We start from the raw sequence: 23,576 nt of genomic DNA on the forward strand, positions 1-23,576 counted from the left end.
AGATCTCGGGGGATAACTTTTCATAAGTATGATTCACATATTACCTCCTATTTTGCGTGAATAGAGTATTACTATACTGTATTTACGCCCACCGGCAAATTTCTAGCTAATATTAGCTGTAGTACTTGGTGTGTTACCGATCTGAATGAAGTTGGTCCCCCCACCTTCTTCAAATCAAACAAAATGGGTGTCAATCAACTTGACTCTGTGCAGCAAAAATTTCCTTTGTGCAGTTTTGGCTTTGAAGATATCAACTAAAGTCTAAAGGTCAAAAGGTCAACCAGCTCCCCCACAGACTTTCATAAAATCAAACAAAATAGGTGTCAATCAACTCGGCTATGTTTGTGCTGGTTTGTGCAGCAAAAATTTTCGTTTTTGCTGCTATCATTAAGAAAAATGCTTCTAGAGGTCATCAAAGGTCAATGAACATCAGTTCTTTTATAAACAGTTTATGTTAGTTTGTGCACTGTTTTGAAGTCGTGAAAATAAGTGTTGATGATGACTGTCGATCATGAAACTGAGATGGAAACAGCAGACTAGATAGTGATAACATGATAGCACATGTTTTGCTCTAGTCCTACTTTTGTCATGTTGGATTTGAGTTTTTTCACCCACATGCAGGTTCAAACTTAAGGCCGGAAGGTCTTGATTAAATGATTTATTCACAATAAATATTGAATGTAATATTAGGTTAGTGGGAACCAGGTTGAGGGAATCTTGACAGGGGAATGGAGAGAATGGCTTACAGTTCGTCTGATGGAGGTTTGCTGAGGGAGGGGAAAGGATCCGGGAGGCGCAGAAGCTCAGAGACGGTAGGGGAACACGAGCAGCAGGCAGCAGCGTCTGGCTGACAGAGAGCAGTCGCTGATACGTGGTTCCTGTCTTGATCCAGACAGCTTATCGAAATCTGAGAGATGGCAAAAACAGGAGTAAGTTGATCACTCATAAACATGACCGAGCGATGAATGGCTGCTCCACTGCTTCTTAAGAATCCTGCAGCCGATTGCAGGAATCCGCTGCAGGTGCGCCAGCCTGCCAGAACTCTCCCACGAAGATCGTCTATCTGAGGAGCACTTACACCAATTTGAATCCTAACAACTTTTTGTATTTCAACAGTACAGTTTGTCTAATAGCGCCCTCTGGTGATCAAAAACTAAAATACAGGTCACTGAGTGTGTTTTGGGAGATGTTGTAGCAGCTCATTCTAAATAAGACCTGGTTCCAAGTGAATTTCATCAACGTTAAAATTAAATTATTCCTATTCATTGGTTAGCACTTAACAATTTCAAATGAAATTCACAGATCCAGCATGAACTGATGTTCATTGACCTTTGATGACCTCTAGAAACATTTTTCTTAATATCTTTAGCAGCACAAACGAAAGTTTTTGCTGCACAAACCAGCACAAAAGTAGCCGAGTTGATTGACACCTATTTTGTTTGATTTTATGAAAGTGGGGGGGCTGGTTGACCTTTAAACTTTAATTAATATCTTCAAAGCCAAAGCTGCACAAATAAACATTTCTGCTGCACAAACCAGCACAGAGTCGAGTTGATTGTCTGATTTGAAGAAGGTGGGGGGGCCAACTTCATTCAGGTGTAATACCCCCTCAGGGCTGCGTCCTGAGCCCTCTGCTGTTCACTCTGATGACACACGACTGCGTCCCCAGGTTCGCCACCAACCACATCATGAAGTTCGCGGACGACACAACGGTGGTGGGCCTCATCAGAGACGACAACGACCTGGACTACAGAGAGGAGGTGGAGCAGCTGGTGGACTGGTGCAGAGACAACAGCCTGATCCTGAACGTTGACAAGACGAAGGAGATGATCTTCGACTTCAGGAAGAACCGGCCCAGCCATGCTCCACTGCTCATCAACAGCTCGGCTGTGGAGGTGGTCAGCAGCACCAAATTCCTGGGGGTGCACATCACAAACGACCTCACCTGGACTGTGAACACCACGTCTCTGGTCAAGAGGGCACAGAAACGCTTGTATTTCCTGCGGAGGATGAGAAGAGCACACCTGCCCCCGCCCATCCTCAAGACGTTCTACAGAAGCACCATAGAGAGCATTCTGACCAGCTGCCTCTCTGTGTGGTGTGGAGGCTGCAGCGCCTCCTACTGGAAGAACGTGAGGAGAGTGGTGCGGACAGCAGAGAGGATCATCGGGGCCCCCCTTCCCTCCATTCAGGACATTTCATCCCAGCGCTGCGTGTCCCGAGGCCGAAACATCGTCAGTGACGCCTCACACCCCCACCATGGACTGTTCTCCCTGCTGCCCTCTGGAAAGAGGTTTTTATATTCATATTTATATTCATATTTTATACTGTATTTTATTCTGGAGTAACCTCACAACATTGGAACCTCAAAACATTGTCCTGAGCCGTATGCAACGAAATTTCGTTCTGTATTCACCCTGTGCATGCAAAATGATAATAAAGTCAGTCTAAGTCTAAGTGGTTCAGCCCCTCTATGAAGGTTAACTGAGATTTTGTAAATCTGAAAAAGTTTTAATTATTTCCTAACATTGATTTAGATTATGTGACACAAGGTAGCAAAGACTGTTATATTTATGTAATTCATTCACTCTGTCAAAAGTAAGATAGTTCCCATTTTTGTTTTGAGGGTTTCATAAAGACATGATGTGAGGAAGAAGAGGGAGAGACGGATTCACTGCTGATGAATCTCAGCTGCTGAATCTCTTAAGCTGCAACTCCTCGGCTGGAAAACACAAATAAAATCTATATACACATTGTGTATATACGTATGTGCATATAAATATGTGTAGTTTAATACATTATTCAGTATTAATCATTATTTAATCATCTCTGTTTCTCAATGATTGTATTATTTTGTGTTTATAAATATGTATTGATATTACTAAATAAAATACTAAGAAATTCCGATTGGTTTTGTGCTTTGTAAAATGCTCATCAAACATCAGTATAAAAATATTCTATTTGAAATCTATTCTGTTTTCCCCATTAAGAATATTTAAATATGCCAAACTATGTATCAATCCAATTAAAAAAACGTAAAAAATAACTTTCTTGTCTTTCTTTCTATGGTAGTTGTTTTAATAAGGTTTACAGCAAAAAATCGTGAAAATCTGTTTAGTATTTAGCGAGTTATGCTCGATAAATTCGCTGACACTTACTGCGCCTGTCAAACATATAAGGCTGAGTAGAGCTGTCGACCGCTCCAAGATGGCCGCCCTAAATCCCGTCAGCGACAATAGACAGGAGCGGACCGTGACGCGTCTATTCTTTATGTGCCTATGGGGGGGAAACGGTGTATGGTGGGGAAGCGTGAATCACCTGTTCACCTGTAACACCTGTTCCGCTGTCGGCAGCAAAGATCCTAAAAGGAACAGGAGGTCCCACACGTATAGCCACCAGACACAGCAGATCTCAACACTAAATGTGCAGAAATTCAACAAGAAATCTGTTGTTAATTTGGATATTCTTAAACATCCATCCATTGTCTTACACCCTTGTCCCTAGAGGTGTCAGGAGGGTTGCTGGTGCCCATCTCCAGCTAACGTTCCGGGCGAGAGGTGGGGTCACCCTGGACAGGTCGCCAGTCTGATGCGGGGCAACACAGAGACATACAGGACACACAACCATGCACACACACACTCACACCTAGGGAGAATTTAGAGAGACCAATTAACCTGACAGTCATGTTTTTGGACTGTGGGAGGAAGCCAGAGAACCCGAAGAGAACCCACGCATGCACAGGGAGAACATGCAAACTCCATGCAGAAATTCCCGGGCTGGGAATCGAACCAAGGACCTTCTTGCTGCAAGACAACTGTGCTGTCAATTGTGCCACTGTGCAGAGCGGGATCTTAAACATGTTAATTTGTTAACATGTTTAACATGTTTAACAAGCCTATTTTTTTTTAAACTCACTTTAATTTGAAAAAGTCATGCAAAGGTAGTTTGCAAACAAGTAATGACCTTCATAGAAAACTAAATTTTTTTTAGAAGTATTTTAATCCACAGACGCTGGCCATGAAATTAAATTAACATGAAAAAGTTTATTTCAATCAGTAATTCCATTGAAAAAGTGAAACTTGTATATTATTATATTACACAGAAAAAGTATTCATACCTCTGGAAAATTTAATAACTCTCCATCGACCTTCCAGGTTGAAGCTGGGACTCTGGCTTTGTTTTGTCTCTGTTCCCAATCAGTTCTTTCCCTTCGCTGCCTCTGCTGTGTCATGGTGGTACTGCAGTAGATTTCAGCCTGAATTCCCATGTAATATTCATTCGGGTCACTTTCATTGTAAACCTTCTCACAGAAGAGAGCACCGCAAATCGCCATGATAGTAGAAATACTGCTAGTGGTGAAACATTCCCTTCTCAGCTGGATGAATCTCACCCAAGGTTTAAATATGTTTTTCCTATTGTTTTTTCCTTCTCACTGTGTCCAGACCTGTTGCAGCCTGAACATTCGCACTTAAGTTTTAATCACATTTGAGCAAACAAAACCTCCTTGAGCTCAGCAATCAGACCACAGCCGTTGAGCTCAGTTTTCCTCCAGTTACGTTACGTGAATGCACAATTTATCTAGGAGAGCTTTTTGTTGATTCAACACTTTAAAACATTCGCTAGCTAATTAAAGAGCAAATACAGCAACCAGGTTTACAATTTGACCTCAGAAAATAAAATATTTTCCTACCATTCAAAACTACCTTTAAAATGCACTTTAAAAATTCTAGCTTTTTTTGAATATTTTGCACAAGTCATTGAAGTAACCATCACTATCTGGGCTTTTGATATTCTTTATGGTTCTTTAGCAGAATTTAGTTGTTTTAGGAGTAGTTAGATGTATTCTTTTGTCCTTTTCCAGTTGGGGCTAAATGCAAATGTGGTCAATAGTTATTAAGATTATTGTTTTCAGTGTATTCTGACTCAGAATATAGTGTTTTCAGATAGTCAATGAGGTTTATGTGTTTTTGTTTTATTTGTAGGATTATTATGGCTTCTCTTATTTGTGGTATAAATTCCTTTTTGTTTGCAGTTTATTTTTTTAAGTTTTCAGTAGTTCATAATAATAATAATAATAATATGACATCTCTGCTTTTTTTCCTTCACTGTAACTTCAACATTTGATGTCCTTGTCATACATTGTGTTGTTGCGCAACACCCCCCCCTCCTTTCTGTCTCTACTCTCTCACTCTCGTACTTCCTCTTCTGAGAGGGGAGATGTGCTACCAGCTCTCCGTCTAACGGAGAGCTGGTAATCAAAACTTACATCAAAACTTACAGCCAGGTTGAAGTGTGATGAAGGTGGAAAAAACACAAAAACAAAACAGTTCCTTCTGTGGATGCAATCCATCGTGTGGGACACAATTAAGTCCTCCGGTTGCTTGTAGGCTTGTAAAATAAGCTTCTGATGCCATGCATTGAGGGGTGAATTCAGCTTGCGTTTGGTTTGATAACACACATAGACTGTAAAACATTTGAGCCGTCTTCAATTGTTTCTACTATCTTCTATTTGTTAAGTCAAATAGATTCAGCAAGTTTTAGATTTTAAATCTAAATGTGTGAGTCCATTAAAGATAAATTTAATCGTAAGTTGTTCTAATTACTTATTCATTTTGCAATCCTCTAAGAGTCGAATAAACTAGAGTTCCTAGGTCATCAAAAAAAAAAAACCCTGTTCATACTAGATGTTTCTGAGCAGAATTCATTGTGATGTACAAAAAATTTTATCAGATCAGAAATTTTATTAATGCAATTTGAAACAAAAATCTAAATAATTCTAAAGTAAAATAGGCATTTACTTTAACTCAATATTGTGAATGAAACTAACAGAGAAATGTCTGCTCCTTTACTAGGTGACAATAGTTTTCTCCCTCCTATTGTGAAATAACTATTTTGTTTAAATTTAAGGCATTAAGTAAAACGCAGAATTCAAGACAAAAAAATTCTAGATAACTTGTCTCTTGTTGTTAAATCAACTTCATAAACTAACTTCTGAGATAAAACCAAAACAATTTTGTGGACTTGAACTACATTTTCAAGGCAGCAGGTGGACTCTCATTTTCAAATTAAACCACCTTCAAATGTTTCACAGTGTACAAATGGCATCTCCTTTTCTTTAAAAAACAGATTTCCATCCATACCTTCCAGGTGTTGGGTCTGACTTCAATGCCTTGTTACAGAATTGATCTTGGTGATTTTCTATGACGCCGCTTCTTCCTCACGACTTCAGCCCCTTTTCCAGTTTAATCCATCAGGTTGTGACAGGAGTTCTTCTTTAGCATAGTCCAATTTCTTCACGGCCCTCCCAGTCCAAAGCCTTGAAGTTGTTCTTTGAACGGCAACCTTCCCGTAATAGTGGCCAGTCTACTGTAGGATGGCATGGTGCTTGATTCTCTGGCCATCTTCTCGTAATGTTCTGGTTTGCTGTAGCTAAGAACTGGCTTGAGCACTGCTTCCTCATGGACCCCTTTCTTCATCAGTAGTACTGTGTTGAAGTTCAGTACTTACTTTACAAAATCTTGGGCGTCGAATCTCAGCTTGATCACCGTAGTTGCAGGCCGATCTTGAGCTTTAATCCAAACTCTCTGCCCTGTTTTCAGTGACACTTCAAGCTGCAACTTCCCTTTTCCTTCTCTAAGCAAAAAGGAGAAGTGTCTTCGCCTCCCTGCTTTCTGTGACGTGAACGGAGTTCCTCTGCAGGGGAAGACCTGCTCTTCTAGCAGTTGTCACTGTGTCCATCAGCACCAAGAGGTACTTCTCACCTCTCTTTCCTGTTGTCCCCATTGGCTCTGCTACATCCATGCAGACTGAACCCCATGGGACTGTGCTCTTGATGAACAAACCTTCCATCCGCTGCCCTGGGTGCCCTGCGTATCGACCACATACCTCAAAGTCACACAGCTGCATCGGATGGGCTGAAGGGACATCCAGCAGTCCTGCTTGCTCAGTTCTTCACGGGGGTGTAGCACGCCTGCATATTCGAGGGCCTTATGCACGCACCGTACTACCTGGTCCCCGTGCTACTCTAGGACCACCTGTCCTTAGGTGTTCTGTCCCACCTCGACACCGGCAGAGACAACCTTTCTTAGTGGCACGAAAGGTCGTCATCTTTGCCCCTCCATAGGGCTTCTTCTCAGGTGTGCGCCTTGTCGCTGCACCTCAAGTTTCGGGCGGAGCCTCAGTTCTGCTTTCTTCTTCCATAAGTTGTGATGAGCTACTTGTTTCCCTCTCGCACTCTCAAGCTGCTTCTCTCGGGTCTGCGTGATGACTTTAACCATGTCTGCGTCTGTGGGATGATGTCAGCTGCTGGTGTTTGTTCCTCTGTTGCCGGATGTCTTCTCGATGGCTGCAGTGGAGGACGCGGTGTGCTTCCTCATCCATCGTCGGCTGATGACACCTTTCTCCGTCTCCTCTGCATGCTTGCTGGCTGGTCTTGTCAGCATTACATCACGAACCACTCCAGCAAGAGTGAGCCAACTTTCCTTTGTCTCGGGTTGATGTTTCAGTTCCTCATTCTTGGAACCAACTTCCCCACTTGCTTCAGGTCTGAGTCACAGTAGCTGTGCAGAAAGCTGATGCAGTTCTGTTGAGGTCTTCTCATTTTCCAAACGATCTGGACGGCCGGCTTCCTCCGGTTTCTTCCCCAGATTTTCCTCCTCGAAGTGATCATCCATCACTCCGTCTCTCTGTCGGTTCGAGTTGTCTATCCCCCAAAGCCTCTCTTTAGCCTTCGAGCAGGGATGGGTCTAGACTATGTTGGCTACTAGCTTCACTGTCTGGATCCGGTCATTTATCCTCAGTAGAAGCCTTCCCTCACCTGTATGCCATACAGTTACTGCAAGGGTTGTGACTGACGGCCTTATCAGTCACCATTAACTCTATTCCCTAAGAGTTAACAAACCAAGTGAGCTATTCAGATCCTCACATCTGTTTTTACTGACTTGGCACATAGGGCCATCCTACTCTGTTAGATCGAGCCCCACGTTGGGCGCCACTTGTTGTTGCGCAACCCCCCCCCCCCTCCTTTCTGTCTCTACTCTCTCACTCTCGTACTTCCTCTTCTGAGAGGGGAGATGTGCTACCAGCTCTCCGTCTAACGGGTCCGTTGAGTTTCCTAAATCTGCTGGGATTTACCCTGTCCAGAACTGAAGTAAACTCTGTTTAAGCTGGTTTCGAGAAACGATTCGCCTGGTTATCTGACGGCCTACATCCAGGTGTCCCACCCTTCTTCCCCCTGTGAATTAGCCAGACTGAGCAGCCTACAGCCAACTAGTTTCACAGAGCACACCTGTTAACGGTCGCTCGTTCTCTATTTTACAACTTGCATTTGTTATTGAACCAGGTAGGTTTTAGTAACTCGGGCGAGTCCCAAGGATGATGTTTTAAATATGGGCTACCAGCAACCTAAAAACATTTTCCACTTTTTCCTCTCCAGAATCAAACATCATAGCTATTTTACAACCATCAAAGAACTTTAAGGTGACTCATTAACTGAATGTCCACAACATCTTTAGATTTTCTTTATGCTAAATATTTTATTAGTAAGGCATTTTTGCAAGGGTCAGTACAGCTTAATTCAGTAGCAGAAATAATCAAATAAGTAAAATCAATCATCTAGTCTATCTTTCCCTACTGCTGACACTGAGAACTAAAAAAGGAACCTTAGAGCGAGACGGACGGAGTTTGGCGCCTCGAACCCCAGACCTGGCACGACGACGAAGAAGGTGCGGCAGCAGGAGGAGGAAGTTGATCGACGAAGGCAGGGATCTCTGTAGGTCCGATGAACTTCTTCTCCGCACGGATGGTGAGGTCACACAGGACTTGGTGCTGGCAGGAAAAAAGGCACCAGTTCTTCTTCCTTGTCTTTGTCTTCATCTTTGTCTTTGGGGTCAGAACCCAGCCGATGAGAGAAGTGCGATTCGAAGCCACAGATTGTGGGCCAGACGGGTTGGTCTCCATGTGCAGGACAGTCGTCGGCTCCGTTGCTCCGACTCTTCTTCAGCTGCAGAGTTCTTTGTCCATCTCGATCTTGGCTCGAAGCTGCCCGGAGGATCCAACGAACGGTTCCTCTTTTGCACCCACCTTATATAGGGTTTATCTGTCTGCTTAGACAGATGATCTCATATCCGTCACTGTCTTAAGAGACATCATGTCATGATGTCTGTGCCAATGTCTCAGGGTTGCTCAACCTCCTATGTCCAAATAAGGTGCTGATCATCTCTGCTCTCCTGTTAGTTCCCCTGTTTCCCTTAGCCTGTCACCTTTCACCTACCATCTACCTCCAACATATCAGTGATGTTTAATTGCAGTTTTATAACCTTTTACACCATTTCAAGTTCAATGTCAAAATCACATTTATATCACATTTATTTTCTTTAGCTTCTCTGATTTAGCATTCATTTATAATTTTATAACCATAACTTATTAATTATTCTTATTATAATCTTAATGTGAGTTATTACAGATGTTTTCTGAAAAGAAACCAAGAATAATCTATTATTCTAATTATTTGATACCAAAGTTACATTTGCTTGTTTTTCTTATAAGTGTTCTCACAAATATAAGTGTAAGTATTATTACAAGTAAATCAATATTAATATAAGTATTTTACTTTGAATCTTATCAAATTACTCAAAATGTTTAGATTTAATTTTTTTAAACTTTCATGCTTTAAAATAGTCTCAACTATTTTTATAAATCTGCAGGCTGGAAACTTCCTCTTTTTCCAGGAAACCTGCTTTTTCTGTTTCATGACTCTCTCTGACTGACTATGATTTCGTATGATTAGATAGAAAAAAGTAGAATTAAAGCAAAGTTTGCATGAGACAAAAACAACACACACAACCAGATTTATTTTATTGACACCTAAGTCTACTGTTGGGCCTTGATGTCACTTGAGTGATTCATTTTAAAGATAACTTTATTTATTATTACTGTTAAACTAAAATCTCCAGCATGGGGAAGTGGGATGAGCTCGGATTTTCTTGACAATTGTGTTTAAAGCATTTATTCTGTGACAAACAGTGACAACGCCATTATTACTTAGATAGATCTTATACCTGATTTACATAACACCGTTCTGTGTTAGAAAACACCTTTCACTCCGAAACAAGTAAATAAATTTCTCCTGTGCTGCTTATTAGACAGAGACAGCAGGAATAGGGAATCATATAAATTAGCTCACAGCTTCATAAAGTCTTCAAAAAGCACACAAAATCAAACTAATGTATTTTTATCCATAGTGGCTATGAAAGTTGGAATTAAAAAAAAGACTTTTATCTTTGTGAAATAATAAACATTTAACAAAGATAGAAAGACGCACTCTGTTTTGTAGTATGTGGGTTAAGATTAGCCACATATTAGTGATGAGTTATTTTAGCTGAATAAATGAACTATTGCCAGGATGAATCAGAATGTATGGTGCTGGAAACATTTTATGACCTTTTTAATTTTGCATCAAAATTAAAAATAATTACAATTGTGATATTCAAGTTATTTAAACAATGGTGACTCCGTTTTAAGATTTTGTGCAGCTCTAGTCTCTATATCAGTTTGCTTTCTTATATTTGTTTACTCCAGCAAAGTCCTTTTACCTCCCTTTCTTCTACCTCTGCCCACCTAATAATTTATTCATCACGGAACAAAAAAGAGAAGCGTATTGGATAACTCAAACTAAATATTTAATTTGGGATCTAGTATCAACATGGAATAACCTGTTAACCTTTATCCTCTTTCTAACACTATAATTACAAGTTTCCTGTATTCTTTGTTGTTTGAATGCTGATTTACTTATGTGTTGCGATTACTTGCTTCATAAATTTTGGGGGGAATTAAGGTTTATGTTTGACATTTTGCAGAGGAAAAAAACAAGATGACGTACCGGTCTGACATGATCTTCCCATGACCAGCCTGAATGTGTCACCTGAGCTTACTTTTTGTGACTTTGCTCATGCATTTCAACTACTCTGCCCTTCATGTGCATGTTATTCGGTGACTCTTTAAGATTAAACTACCTCCTGGCAATAACCAAAAACTATGGAAAATTTTTGGCTGTATCAGGTAGAAAAGCATGAGGAAGAACAAGCCAAGCAGAAGGAACAGACTGACCAGGCTGCTCAAAGTGAGGTGAGGATTTTTGAGGTTTTCCTGTTGTGTGGTGATTCTTTATATTTGCAGAAATCCTATTGTGTGGAGTGGGACATTCTGAAATAGCTAAAGAATTTAGATGTTCAACACCACTTTAACAGCTTAACTCCTTAAATTATTTATTTCTTACTCACTGTAAGGTGCTAAGTTATAATTTCTGGATTAATTTCTTGTGTTGTCGTTCCCACATTAATTACAGTTTTTTTTGTGAAAAAATAAATAGAAAAATATATAAATGTTTTGGATAAACCAAATAAAGACGCCTTTTTTATTTGGCAGAAAAGTTATATATTATAAGATATGTTTGAATTCGGAACTTAACAATCAGCATGAAAGTCAAGAGTAATGATCTAAAATATTTATGTTAATTAGTTAAGTTCAGCCATGTTAAATAATGATATTTAAAGGCACTTTTCAGAGACAAAATTGTTCAATTCATGTTCAGATGCACAGAATTCACTACAGTAATTAAATTAAATTATATTAAATTCAGTTTATTGATATAGCACCAATTCACAACAGATGTTGTCTCAAGGCACTTTACAAAATTCAATCACACATACATTCCAATTGATCCCAGTTATCAGACAGTGCAGTACGCTCCATTAATTATTAAAAGTAGATTAAAAAGTTTATTTCTAAGGAAACCCAGAAGATTGCATCGAGTCATTGACTTGCAGCGTTTGCTCCACCTGTAAGAGCACATAGCACAGAGGTTGAGTTATGTCATTGACTTAACAGCAATCCCTCATACAGAATCTGCAGTTGAAATCAATCAGATTCATTTCAGCAAAATCTACTGAAATATATTGTGATTAAGGTCTAATTACATACAATGAAGTTAAATCCAATTACAATCAAATTCAGATGATACAATGTAGATGGTAAAATATGGTTAAAAAATTATTTGATTTTTAAAAAATAAAAATCTCAAGTATGTATTGAAATTTATTCTTTTTAAACATTGACAGGCAAGTCAATGCAAAACTGGCCTGCATTATCAGTAGTTGATGTATGATGATAACAATATGTTAGTGACAACAAACTATGATAAATAAAAATTAAGAAAAAATTGCAGGTCTTGTCTAAACAGTGGTTGGGTTTACACTTGGCAAGGTTGATACATGAAACCTAGGCGTAAATTCAAACTGGAATACTATTCATCTCACCTACCAGCCAATCACCTCATCATGTTCCTCCTTCGTGGTCTATTGGCGTCGGTCTTCTCCTCATCTCCTCCAATCATTAGGCTTCGCTTCCTTCATAAGGTCTGGTTTTCTACTTGCTCCACAGTCGATCTTTAACTCACCTCCACCTTCTTCACCTTCAACTCTCGACTTCTTCAGTATCCCTTCAGTCCTTCAGCATCCACCAGTGTCCGAAGGAAGACACTTCTAATCCTTATCCACAGCAGCTCATCCTCTCTGATGGCGGTTACCATGTCCTCTGTTGAAGTTTGAGCGCCAAATATTACTTGCTAAATAAACTTTCTAAGAACTATTTTCTCTGTGTGTGAGTCTTTCCATTGTAAAAGTTGAAAGATGAAGATATAAGATCCATAAATGTTTCTTGGAGAAATCAATTTAGTCAGTCACTTAATTAAGAGAAAAAATATTCACAAAACAATTCAATTTGACATGATCAACACACAAAGGCAAAGTTTAGTTGACAATCTGAGTGTGGTCAGCATTTGTGTAAATCCCTCTACTCTGATATGCTAAAATAAAATCCAGTGCAGACCCTCACAGGTTTTTGCTAAATGTCAACCTTTGTGTAACAAAAAATATTCTATTATTTATTTCTCTTAACTTTATGTATGATTAAGAAAAAGAGGATGAAAACACATGGGGCTTAAAAAAATGTTGCCCACGTTTTGCCAAGAAAAATATTTTCTCATTTATTATGGAACTTTCTTCTTTTTCTCAAACTTTAGGTTCCACAAATATGTACTCTTGTCACCATTTTTGTTGATCCATCACTGTGATATAATACGATATAATCTCTCTGGGATTCAACCTTTCCTTCTCCTCTAACATCTAACCTAAGACAAGTTTCTTGTTGTGTCTCTGCAGTCCCCTGGCTCAGGCTCTTCTTCCCCTCCAGGAGCTGGGTCATCCAGCAAGCTTCTGTCACAGGATGAAGGCTTTCGAGGTTCTCTGTCTCATAAAGAGGTTGATTCTGTATATAACTATTTTTGTATAATATTCACTTTTTATTCATTTGACTAAGTAACAGTAGAAACATTACCCTCGTTTTAATTGTTTCATTCACAGTCCAGGAAAAGGCTTACTTCCTTCCCCACATATGTAGAAGGTGAGCATGATTGATTTCATCTCAGGAGACATGGGACAAGGTTTTAAACAACTGAAATGAAACATATCAATGAGGTGAAAACAAATTAATGCTGTTTGTATTAATGTAGATAAGTTATTAATTCAACTTATTTTAAGTTATGGTGTTTTTACACCCGAGTTGTTTAAAACAAACTGTCCCCCTTTGGTCTAGTTCATTTGTGTAGATGTGAACACAGCAATCTCACCATAGGGTGCCTGAAGCCATTCAAAGGAGTTAGTGTCTGTATGGTTCCAAATGATCTCTAGAATGATTCATTTATAGTGTGAATGTCATCCAACCTCGATCCAAAACAGCTGTACACTGGAAGCTTAAGCTAAGCACCGTCCCGCGTTTTGGGATGAGCTGGAGTCAACAAATTAATAAACAACGGCCATGTGTTTATTCATAAAGTATAAAACCACATGCAACTTTCAAGACATCTTCTCAAAATCATTTGGTATACTGTACCGATCATTTTACCAGAAATGATACTGGGAAACACACAATTGATATGATTATATCCAAGACAGCAACACACAATCTATTTCTGTATTTATATTTGTTTCTCCCACTCTGGACTCTAATGACCAATAAACAGACTGAGCATTCTTACATGATTTTAGTTGGCTTGAAGTTTTCCTGTCACAAAGGAAAACTTCAAGCCACTAGAAACAATTTCGAGTCAGAAAACTTGATTGACTGTTTCTTGCCAAAATAAACAGATTGATGGTGTTTCAGTTAGATCCAAGTTATGCAGCAATGCTGCTTTATAGTTGACCTAGTTTTGCTGTGATTTGGCATATCAGACAGTGGATCCTTTAGCATCTTTCACACAAACATCATCTGGATCACTGAAGCTCTTGGTCTAATTAAATAACATTTTGCAGATAATAGGAGGTAAATGGATGATATTCATCCTTTGTTTACTTTTTTAAATGATTTTGCAGAAAAGTTTTGTTTTCCTTTTTCGGTGGCTTAAGCAATATTAGGCTGCAGAATGGCAGTGTTTTAATCTTGAGGAAGGGTCTTTCTGCATGGAGTTTGCAAGTTCTCTCCAGGAACTCCAGCTCCTTTGCCTAACTGTTAGGTTAATTGGTCTTAAAATTTCCCTTAGGTATGAGTTTAGTGTCCATGGTAACTTTTAACTAACTTTAATCCTTATGGGGAAATGTAGCACATTGACTAGTGATGTGGTGAGACTAATAACAGACTGACTCTCTGTCTATAGTGCCTGGCCCCTGTGACCCAGAGGACCTAATTGATGGGATCATCTTTGCAGCTAACTGTCTTGGATCCACACAGATGTTATCAGAGAAGACACCATCGAAGAACATTCGCATGATCCAAGCACAGGAAGCAGTTAACCGCATCAAGGTAAACACTTATCAGGAATCCCACAGAATGAACATGAATTAGCCTTTAGGTAATGAAAATCACATGTTGACCTTAATGTCTATATGTCTCTGACTGACAGTTTTGTTGTTCTGTCAGTCAACCCCCCACCTCTGACCCCTAGATCAAGACCTCCAAACAAAATGTTCTAGGGGACTGGGGCTGAGGTGGGGCAAAGGCAGGGTGTAAGTAAGCCGGTACGGTTCAGTACTGCGTTCCGGTAAATATTCTGAGCCGGGAGAACGGCTGCAATAAGGCCATCAATCAGAACGGCTGAACTTTGAGTCAAAGTAGATCTACAATCAATAGACAGTCTAAGACACGAGTTAATATGTCTATAAATATATTTTTTCTCATTCCTTATTGTTTCTGAACGGTTGTGTGCTGAGCTTCTACCCCTCCAGCAGTCTCTCTCTCTCTCTCCTCTCCATTTCCCTCCCAGAACTTGTAGCTTTTATCAGCGGCCTTCAAAACGTTCTCCTCTATGTTTAATATCTGTCTGCTTATTTCAAAATGTCCCAATTAAAAACAAACGGAGAGTATCTAGTTGTGTTTCATGTTATTTTTCTCAATTAAAAACAACACAGCATACCTCGAAACAACTGCTTATTAACTTGATTGTAGATTTTACAACGATAGCGCATGGCATGTCTTCTTCTAAAAAACTATTCTTGCCAAGTTCACTTCGCTACAGCAAACAGAAAGGGGCGGGACGGCCACAGTCAGTCTCATACCTTATTTGGAAATGGAGCCATTGCACTCCGGAAGTGAAGGAGGCGCTATTTTCTATATTATCCACGGTCTCCCGTTTTTATTTTCTTTTGAAATCTGTGATATATCTTCATAAAGTATAAGCCTGCCAGTGGTCCGTCCCCGCCCCTTTCTGTTTGCTGCAGTGAGGTCCTTCTTATTCTTACTGATCCGACTGGTGCATTTGATTTATGGACTGGGACATTTTACGCAGGTTGTCTACAGGCATCCAAAAAGTGCGTCGTGCACTGGGACAGGATGAACAATTACAGAACCCTCTAGGGCAGGGGTGTCAAACTCAATTTCACCAAGGGCCACTTCAGCATATTGGCCACCCTCAATGGGCCACATTCACGGTATAAATCAGGAATGCCCAAGTGCAGTCCTCCAGACTGCAACTTTTAGATGTGTCCCTGCTAAAACATACCCGAGACAAAAAGTTGACTTCCCTCATTAGAGGCAACTCAGTTCTGTAGAACTGAGTTGCTATGAATGAGTCAATGATCCAGGTGTGTTAGAGAAAGAACGCATCTAAAGTTGCAGAGTGATGGGTCTGGAAAACTAGACTTGGGCAACCCTAGCATATGAAAATACAATGTTAAAAATAAATTAAACACCTCATATTGTTAAATAACTGATTTGATGTATTTATGTTTTAAATATTACATTTGAGTTTGCATGGATGTAAAATTACTGCTCAGTTTAAAAATTACAATATTTTTAAACTGAGCAGTTTAAAAATATGCTCAGTATTTTTAAGCTGCTCAGCTAAACTTCGCTCTTTAGCTTGTTAGCTTGTCGATGTTTCAGTTTTATTCGCTGGGAAAATTAATCTTTGTCTGCTTTAAAGATAAGCAGACAAAGAATAAAAACAAGTTTTGATATTAACTCTCAACTTCATTCACAAAACTTTTTCGTTATTTATTACACAACGAACATGTATTTCACATAAGAACCAAACAATGAGGTGATGCTGCCTGAACACAAAGCTGATCCTCTTCACCCTGTCACCAACTCACACATCCTCATTGTGTTCTGTAAATAAACAAAACACAAGCAAAATCAATAAACTATATTCATATTCCAGTATACTGAGTTTTGGTTTTACATTCATTCTATTTAAATTTAGTTTGTTTGTGCTTACCAATGTTTTCTGGCCGGATGTCTGGCACCGTTTTCCCCTGGTCACTTCGTCCATGTCCGGTTTTAGTTCTTGTGCTGTGGCAATCCGCAAAATGGCGTGTAGGTTTTCGTCAGTAACGTGTAGGTTTTCGTCAGTAACCTGGTCTTGGTCTTGTTTAAATTCATTATTGAAAACATCTGTTCGCACAGATAGGTGCTTCCAAACATGGACAAAACACGAGCTGCATGGAGTCGAAGCTGTGGCATCAAGTCAGGGGGCAGTAGACGGTAAAAGTCCTCGATTGAAACATCACGGGACTTCGCTCTATTTTTTTCTTTTTTTTTATTACAGATACAAAAATAACAATAACAACCTCAAACAACACGTCAATAACAGACATTACAAAAAAAACTAATATCACAACTCCTGCTGTTAACAAAACCAATTATATGCAAGGTATACAAGTATTAAAATAATAAATAAAAATAAAATAAAATTAGATAAAATAATAATAATAAAAAATAATAGTAATAATAAAATAAAATAACTTAATCAGAGGGGACTACTAACTTAAATTCTTCCATTAACTCAAACATTTTAATTGCGTTTAAATTCTGTATCTTTCTCAGACATTTTTAAAAAAGGAAAGATCATTTTTTAGAGCAGAGAATGAGAGGGAACATTTTGCATAGCGACATTTATGGATATAATATTTGGTTATAATCATTAGAACATTGACTAAAAATTCCAATTTTTTTTCTTTGATAGATAAACCGAATTTAATGTTTTGTAAGGACAAATGTAAGTATTATTACAAGTAAACCAATATTAATATAAGTATTTTACTTTGAATCTTATCAAATTACTCAAAATGTTTAGATTTAATTTTTAAACTAAGGAATAGTCTCAGCTATTTTTATAAATCTACAGGCTGGAAACTTCCTCTTTTTCCAGGAAACCTGCTTTTCCTGTTTAATGACTCTCTCTGACTGACTATGATTTCTTATGATTAGATAGAAAAAAGTAGAATTAAAGCAAAGTTTGCATGAGACAAAAACAACACACACAACCAGATTCATTTTATTGACACTTAAGTCTACTGTTGGGCCTTGATGTCACTTGAGTGATTCATTTTAAAGATAACTTTATTTATTATTACTGTTAAACTAAAATCTCCAGCATGGGGAAGTGGGATGAGCTCGGATTTTCTTGACACCCCCTCCACGAGGTCAGACCTTTCACATGCTGGGAGTCCATCACACTCCTGCAGTTCGCCGTCCTCATCCCCTGGAAAGAGAAGAGGTTCGTCTGGGATGTGAAGATGCAGATTCTTCATCCTCAGTTTTCACAGAGGGCTCAGTGTAGTCATCAAAACTCCACTTCTCTTGACATTGTTTTTAACTGACTGAATGAGGACATTAGGGAAACTATATAAAACTTTCTTATAAATTGTTAGTGAACAATCAACTCCATACTTCCTGTTAAATTCCTCCAAACTTAGAATTTCACCATTTCCATCCAGTAAATGAGTAATTGACCAGATTTGTTTATTCCACCAATCTTCTAGAAAAACAGATTTTCTACCACATAGAATGGCTCTGTTGTTCCACAGTGGAACATTATGAGGCTGAAGTTATTTAAACATTAATTTCCTCTGTAACAAAACCTGTTGATGGAAATTAAAGAGTTATAGGGAGTTTTGATAATTCAAAATCACATTTCAATAACAGCTCAATACCTCCAACTTTTTGAAATACAAACGACGGTTTAACAAACCAAATAACATCACCGTTTTTTAAAAAGGACTGAAGCCATCTAATTTTTAAAGTACCATTCATAATTTCAAAATCGATTGCCTTGATACCACCTTCCCCAAAATTTTTTAGCAAATCACTTTTTCTGATGTAATGGTGCTTGTTTTTCCAAATAAAGTTAAAATTAATTCTGTTAATCTGTTTTATGATATTTGGAGGGACGGCTAAGGAACATGCAGGAAACGTCAGCCTGGATAAGGATTCAGTTTTTGTTAATAAAGTTCTACCAAACAACGTCAAGTCTCTTTGAAGCCAAATATTTAAAGTTTTGCCACATTTATCAATGTTGTCTTGTAAATTTTTTCTAACACTGGTAGCTCTACACTTAGTAATCCACATGCCTAAGTATTTAACTTCATTTTTAACTGGAATATTGAAAATTGAAGAATCAGAACAGTTATGGATACTCATAATTTCACATTTATTTACATTTAGCTGCAGCCCTGAGGCTTGAGAGAACAACTTTATTTAGAGCTGGAGGAATTTGTTCTTTGTTTTTTAGGAAGAGGGTTGTATCATCTGCGAATTGGCTAATCATTATTTTTTGGTTATTTATTTCCAGACCTTCAATATTAGAGTTTTTAATTGTTATTGCAAGTAGTTCTGTAACTAAAATAAATAAGAGAGGCGAGATACTGCAGCCTGGTCTGATTCCCCTTTCTACTTTGAATCTGGGGCATGTGCCCTGTGACAAAGACACACAGCTGTTGATATTGGCGTTTAACATGGTAATCATATTAAGAAAACTATTTCCAAAACCAAAATGTCTCAACGTGTTAACAATAAATTGATGTTCCACAGAATCAAATGCTTTGTGGAAATCTAAAAACAACATAAAACCATCATCTTTTATTAAGTGACTATAATCAATAAGGTCCAGAACCAGGCGGATGTTGTTATGGATGGACCTGCCTTTCAGAAAGCCGGATTGGGTTTGACTAATTATTTTAGGTAAACCAGTTTTTAACCTCATTGCCAAAACTTTAGTTAAGATCTTGTAATCAGTGTTCAAAAGCGTGATAGGTCTTAAATTATTTAAATTTTTCTTATCTTTACCAGGTTTTGGGATTAATTTAATTACGCCTTGTTTCATAGTTTCCATGAGTTCCTTCCTACTAACACATTCTTCTACAGCCTGAAACAACAAAAGTTTTAAATCCTCCCAGAAATGTTTATAAAGATTAGCTGTGAGTCCGTCTGGCGGTCAGAAGCCATATTTCTTATAGCAATGTTAACTTCAGAGATTCTTAGCTCTTCATCACAAATTTCTTTGAAGTTTTCATCAATAACTGGAACTAGATTACTTATTTTATCAAAAAAGGATGAAGTAATTTGTTCTGTATGTGAAGATTTATAAAGATTACTATAAAACTTAAATACTTCTTCTGTTATTCTCTTATTCTCAGAACATTCCACTTCATCAATTATAATACTATTAATAGCATTATATTCCTGTCTATGTTTTTCTAAGTTACAAAAAAAAGCACTATTTTTTTCTCCTTCTTCGATCCACCTGGCTCTGGACCTTACAAGACGACTTCGCTCTTTAGCTTGTTAGCTTGTCGATGTTTCAGTTTTATTCGCTGGGAAAATTAATAATCAGCTTGAGGTGACTCTGCTGCACTCTAGTGGCGAGAAACCGTAATGTTGGCTGGTAAGAATCGGAAGGCATTATGGGAGATGTAGTTTGTAGTCAATTTGTGCTCAAAACCTATTTTAAGTCAATCAATGGGGCTGTAAAACGGTGGTGGGGGGTAGAGGGCCACATAAAATGACTTTGAGTTTGACACATGTGCTCTAGGGACATGGGGAATTTATTTTCTTTTGTGTTACTATCGCAAAACGTTTGTGTTCTTTCGCCATAATATACTGCACAAGTTATAATACTGTAAGCCTTTCTTACGGTGGCCATTGTACTTTCTGCTATAACATAAGGCTTTCATTTTCAATCAGTTTTTTGCACCAAAGAGTTAATAATAAAAACTGAGGCTCTTTAAATGTGTATATTTGAAATTCTAAATTGACATTTGTGACTGTATACAAAATAGACCAGCAAATATTGCAGTGAGCATATTGCGAGGGAACGCAATAGTTTTGCGAGGCAACGCCAAAGAAAATTTCTCCTCATGCCCGTTAGAGGGCTCCGTAAACAATAAATTGCTTATCATTAACTGACCTTAAAATAAAAACTGTGAAAACACAGTGAGACAGTGAATTTTTAATACAAGCTAAATCAAAACCTGATAAAATGCAGAAAACAATAACTAATTTGCCCAAGTTATTTTGATTTTAAAAAATTGCACTTAAATACAAGTAAAGTTACTAATATTAGAAGTAACAAATACCTCTTCACAATTTTACTTTAGTTACTTTGTGATGAGCAAAACAAAGTTCAGTCATCACAAAGGAAATGAGAACATGTTGGTGTTGAGCTATATTTATTTAAAGGAGCACATTTATAAATAAAAAAGCAACAGAAAATATTATGGGTATTTTTAATGGAACATTGATTTCCAATATCTTATATCAGCTGCTGTTTGTTACTCCCATCTAATAGTTTTAAATAACCGACTCCAAACTAAGCACCCGATCTTCTGTTTTCAGTTTTAGTCAATACAAATTATAATCACAAGTACCTGATAAAATTGACATTTCGATTTGTTGTTTAAATATTATTCAAGTTTACAATGTATCATAAACCTGCTGCTTATGCAGCAGGTTAACAAACAGTTAAACAGTTAAACTGATGCATTAAATTCAGCAAGGGCTTTTCTTTTTCTCAGAAGTTAACTTGAACTAAACTTGACTGGTTTTCCTTGCTCCTCTGTCTTCCCATTGATGCAACACCATAAGAACCCAGCCAAAAGATCAATGTTGTTTTTTTAAAAATCTTTACTCATTAATAAATGTGATTTCAAATGTAACCGAGTAACTTTATTCAAAACAAATTCAAGGAAAAGTAAAAGTTCAGCTTTTGTAAACAACTTAAAGGACAAATTAGACTAATTGTAATTACATCAGTAAATGTAAATGTAACTTATTACGTTACACCCCTTATAGCAAAATATTTGTTTCACATGTGAAGTGCTTCTACTTTCTGCGTTATTCATACAGGTAGCCTATAACCTGTATGAATAGATAATATTTTATCTATCTCATAAAGTATTTATGAGATAGATAGACATATAGACAAACATCATGTCATGACTAGAAGTAACTGCAGTTTGATTGGGTTAGCTGTCAGCGATCAGTAGCGCGCTGCTGGTGGATGGTTAGAGTAACACGGAGCAGAAAGCTAATGTCGTTGTTTGTCCTACATCCAGTGGGTGGTGCAGGTTGCTACAATTGATGGTAGCCACACAGGCACACAGCAAATGCGCCCAGTACAACACTTTCATTTTATTGGCTGAGAGGTTGCTATGCGAATGTGCCAAAAGGCAGTTCCATGTTTCATAAGCGAGCAGAAAGTCCGAGCAGAGACCAAGTGTGAGTGCGAACAGAAGTATTGAGTACAAGCATTACAAGTTTTAAGAAGAAAGACATCAAGTCATGCTTTCAAAATAAAAAAGTAAGCAAAAGTATTAAACATTTTGAGAACAAAAGACATAAAATCCTGTTTTCAGACTGAAAATGTGTGCTCTTGAATTATGGCAGGAAAATTCCACCAAGCAAGCAAAGAGTTTTGCAAGTGAAGATTTGCTCCGAGCAGAGACTAAGTGTGAGCGCACTTTAACCTGACATTACTACCAGGCGGTTCACACCCCTGCTGACAGGTTCTGGCCTGGAGGTGAGCGGTTGTGAATAGAAGTTACTACAGAACCTCAACTGCTAATGAAAAGATTTGGCTTATAGCATTTGGAGCTCACAAAATATCACACAAACATCAGCAAAACTACTGTACCAACAATTTGGACTGCAGCGAAAGCCAAACATCCCACAATGAAATAAATCAAGATGTCCCAAAAGCATCGGGGGACTGGCATAGGGCCTACCGGGAGACTCCAGGTAGATTCCTGCACAGAGATATGCAGGCAGCGGCTCGCTCTTCATGCAGGGCTGGCCCAAGGTAATATGAGGCCTTAGACAGATGACTTAGGATCCATGACCCCCTCCTACTAAGAACCTCAGCATCACTAACAGTGCTTAAATATAGACTTAGTGAAGTCTGTGATAGTCAAACCCAGATTAATTGGACAAGTTTAAAATCAATCACTGATTATTGGTTATTATTTGCTGTGATGTATTTGTGAACAAACCCAGCTCAAACACAAAGATTACACTACAGGGTGGGCCTTATGGTTCCATAAATAGGAGAATGTAAAATGTATATTTCCTTTATATCCAAGAAGATATCCAAGAAGATGCGTTTGACAAAAGAGCAAAAAATTGAAATTATACTGATGGCTGGATTGGGAAGCAGTCGCATGGTTGCACGAAACTTTAACAGAAAACATGGAATGAGCATCACACACGACACTGTGGCAAAACTTATTTGCAAGTTTCAGAAAACTGGAAATGTTGCAGATCAACCACAAAGTAGTCCAAGATGTGCAGCGATTACACAGAGTCCTACAAAAATAAAAATGGTTGTCCAATATAAAATGTTAATTTTTTCTATTTATGGAAACTTATGGCCCATCCTGTATATTGTAACGTGTATGGTAACACAATAATTATCATCATATAAAAATGATTTTTTTTTTCTCTGCTGAATGCATTAAATAAAATTTAATAGCATTGTCACTCTCAATAAATGAATGTTAAAGTTTTAGATCTATGGTTTGTGTTACAATTCAACCATTCATAGGGGCCCCTGAATGCTTGAAGGGTCCTACCAGCAGCTACTGACTTTTATTTACCTTGATATCTTGCAACCTTACAATTCTAGATCTCTCATAGGAGCTAATCTCAAAAAATTATGCAGAGTTCACCATAGACATGAATTCGTAGAGGCCTCATGGAGCGGGTCGGCCCATTGCTGCGATACTCACAGCGTCCGCCATATTGAATGTGGCCTA

The 23,576-nt window shown here is 38.2% G+C and overlaps 1 protein-coding gene across 9 annotated transcripts in view; it reads left to right on the forward strand.

Moving 5' to 3' along the window:
• The window catches only part of apba1a (amyloid beta (A4) precursor protein-binding, family A, member 1a), a 75,903-nt gene that overhangs the window by 14,393 nt on the left and 37,934 nt on the right, over positions 1-23,576 (forward strand). For 6 of the 9 annotated variants that reach the window (XR_003597481.1, XR_003597482.1, XR_003597483.1 and 3 more), the window contains exons 3-6: positions 11,059-11,124; positions 13,218-13,325; positions 13,419-13,458; positions 14,708-14,853. Coding sequence is in view for 6 of the 9 variants with exons in the window: in XM_028032912.1 (XP_027888713.1) it covers positions 11,059-11,124; positions 13,218-13,325; positions 13,419-13,458; positions 14,708-14,853 (360 nt within the window). In the remaining 3 variants the exon portion in view is untranslated. The remainder of the gene's footprint in view (positions 1-11,058; positions 11,125-13,217; positions 13,326-13,418; positions 13,459-14,707; positions 14,854-23,576) is intronic. The other 3 variants (XM_028032908.1, XM_028032910.1, XM_028032911.1) reach the window with 3 other exon arrangements.

Source organism: Xiphophorus couchianus, chromosome 12 (genome assembly GCF_001444195.1).
Source record: "Xiphophorus couchianus chromosome 12, X_couchianus-1.0, whole genome shotgun sequence".
Lineage (NCBI taxonomy): Eukaryota > Metazoa > Chordata > Actinopteri > Cyprinodontiformes > Poeciliidae > Xiphophorus > Xiphophorus couchianus.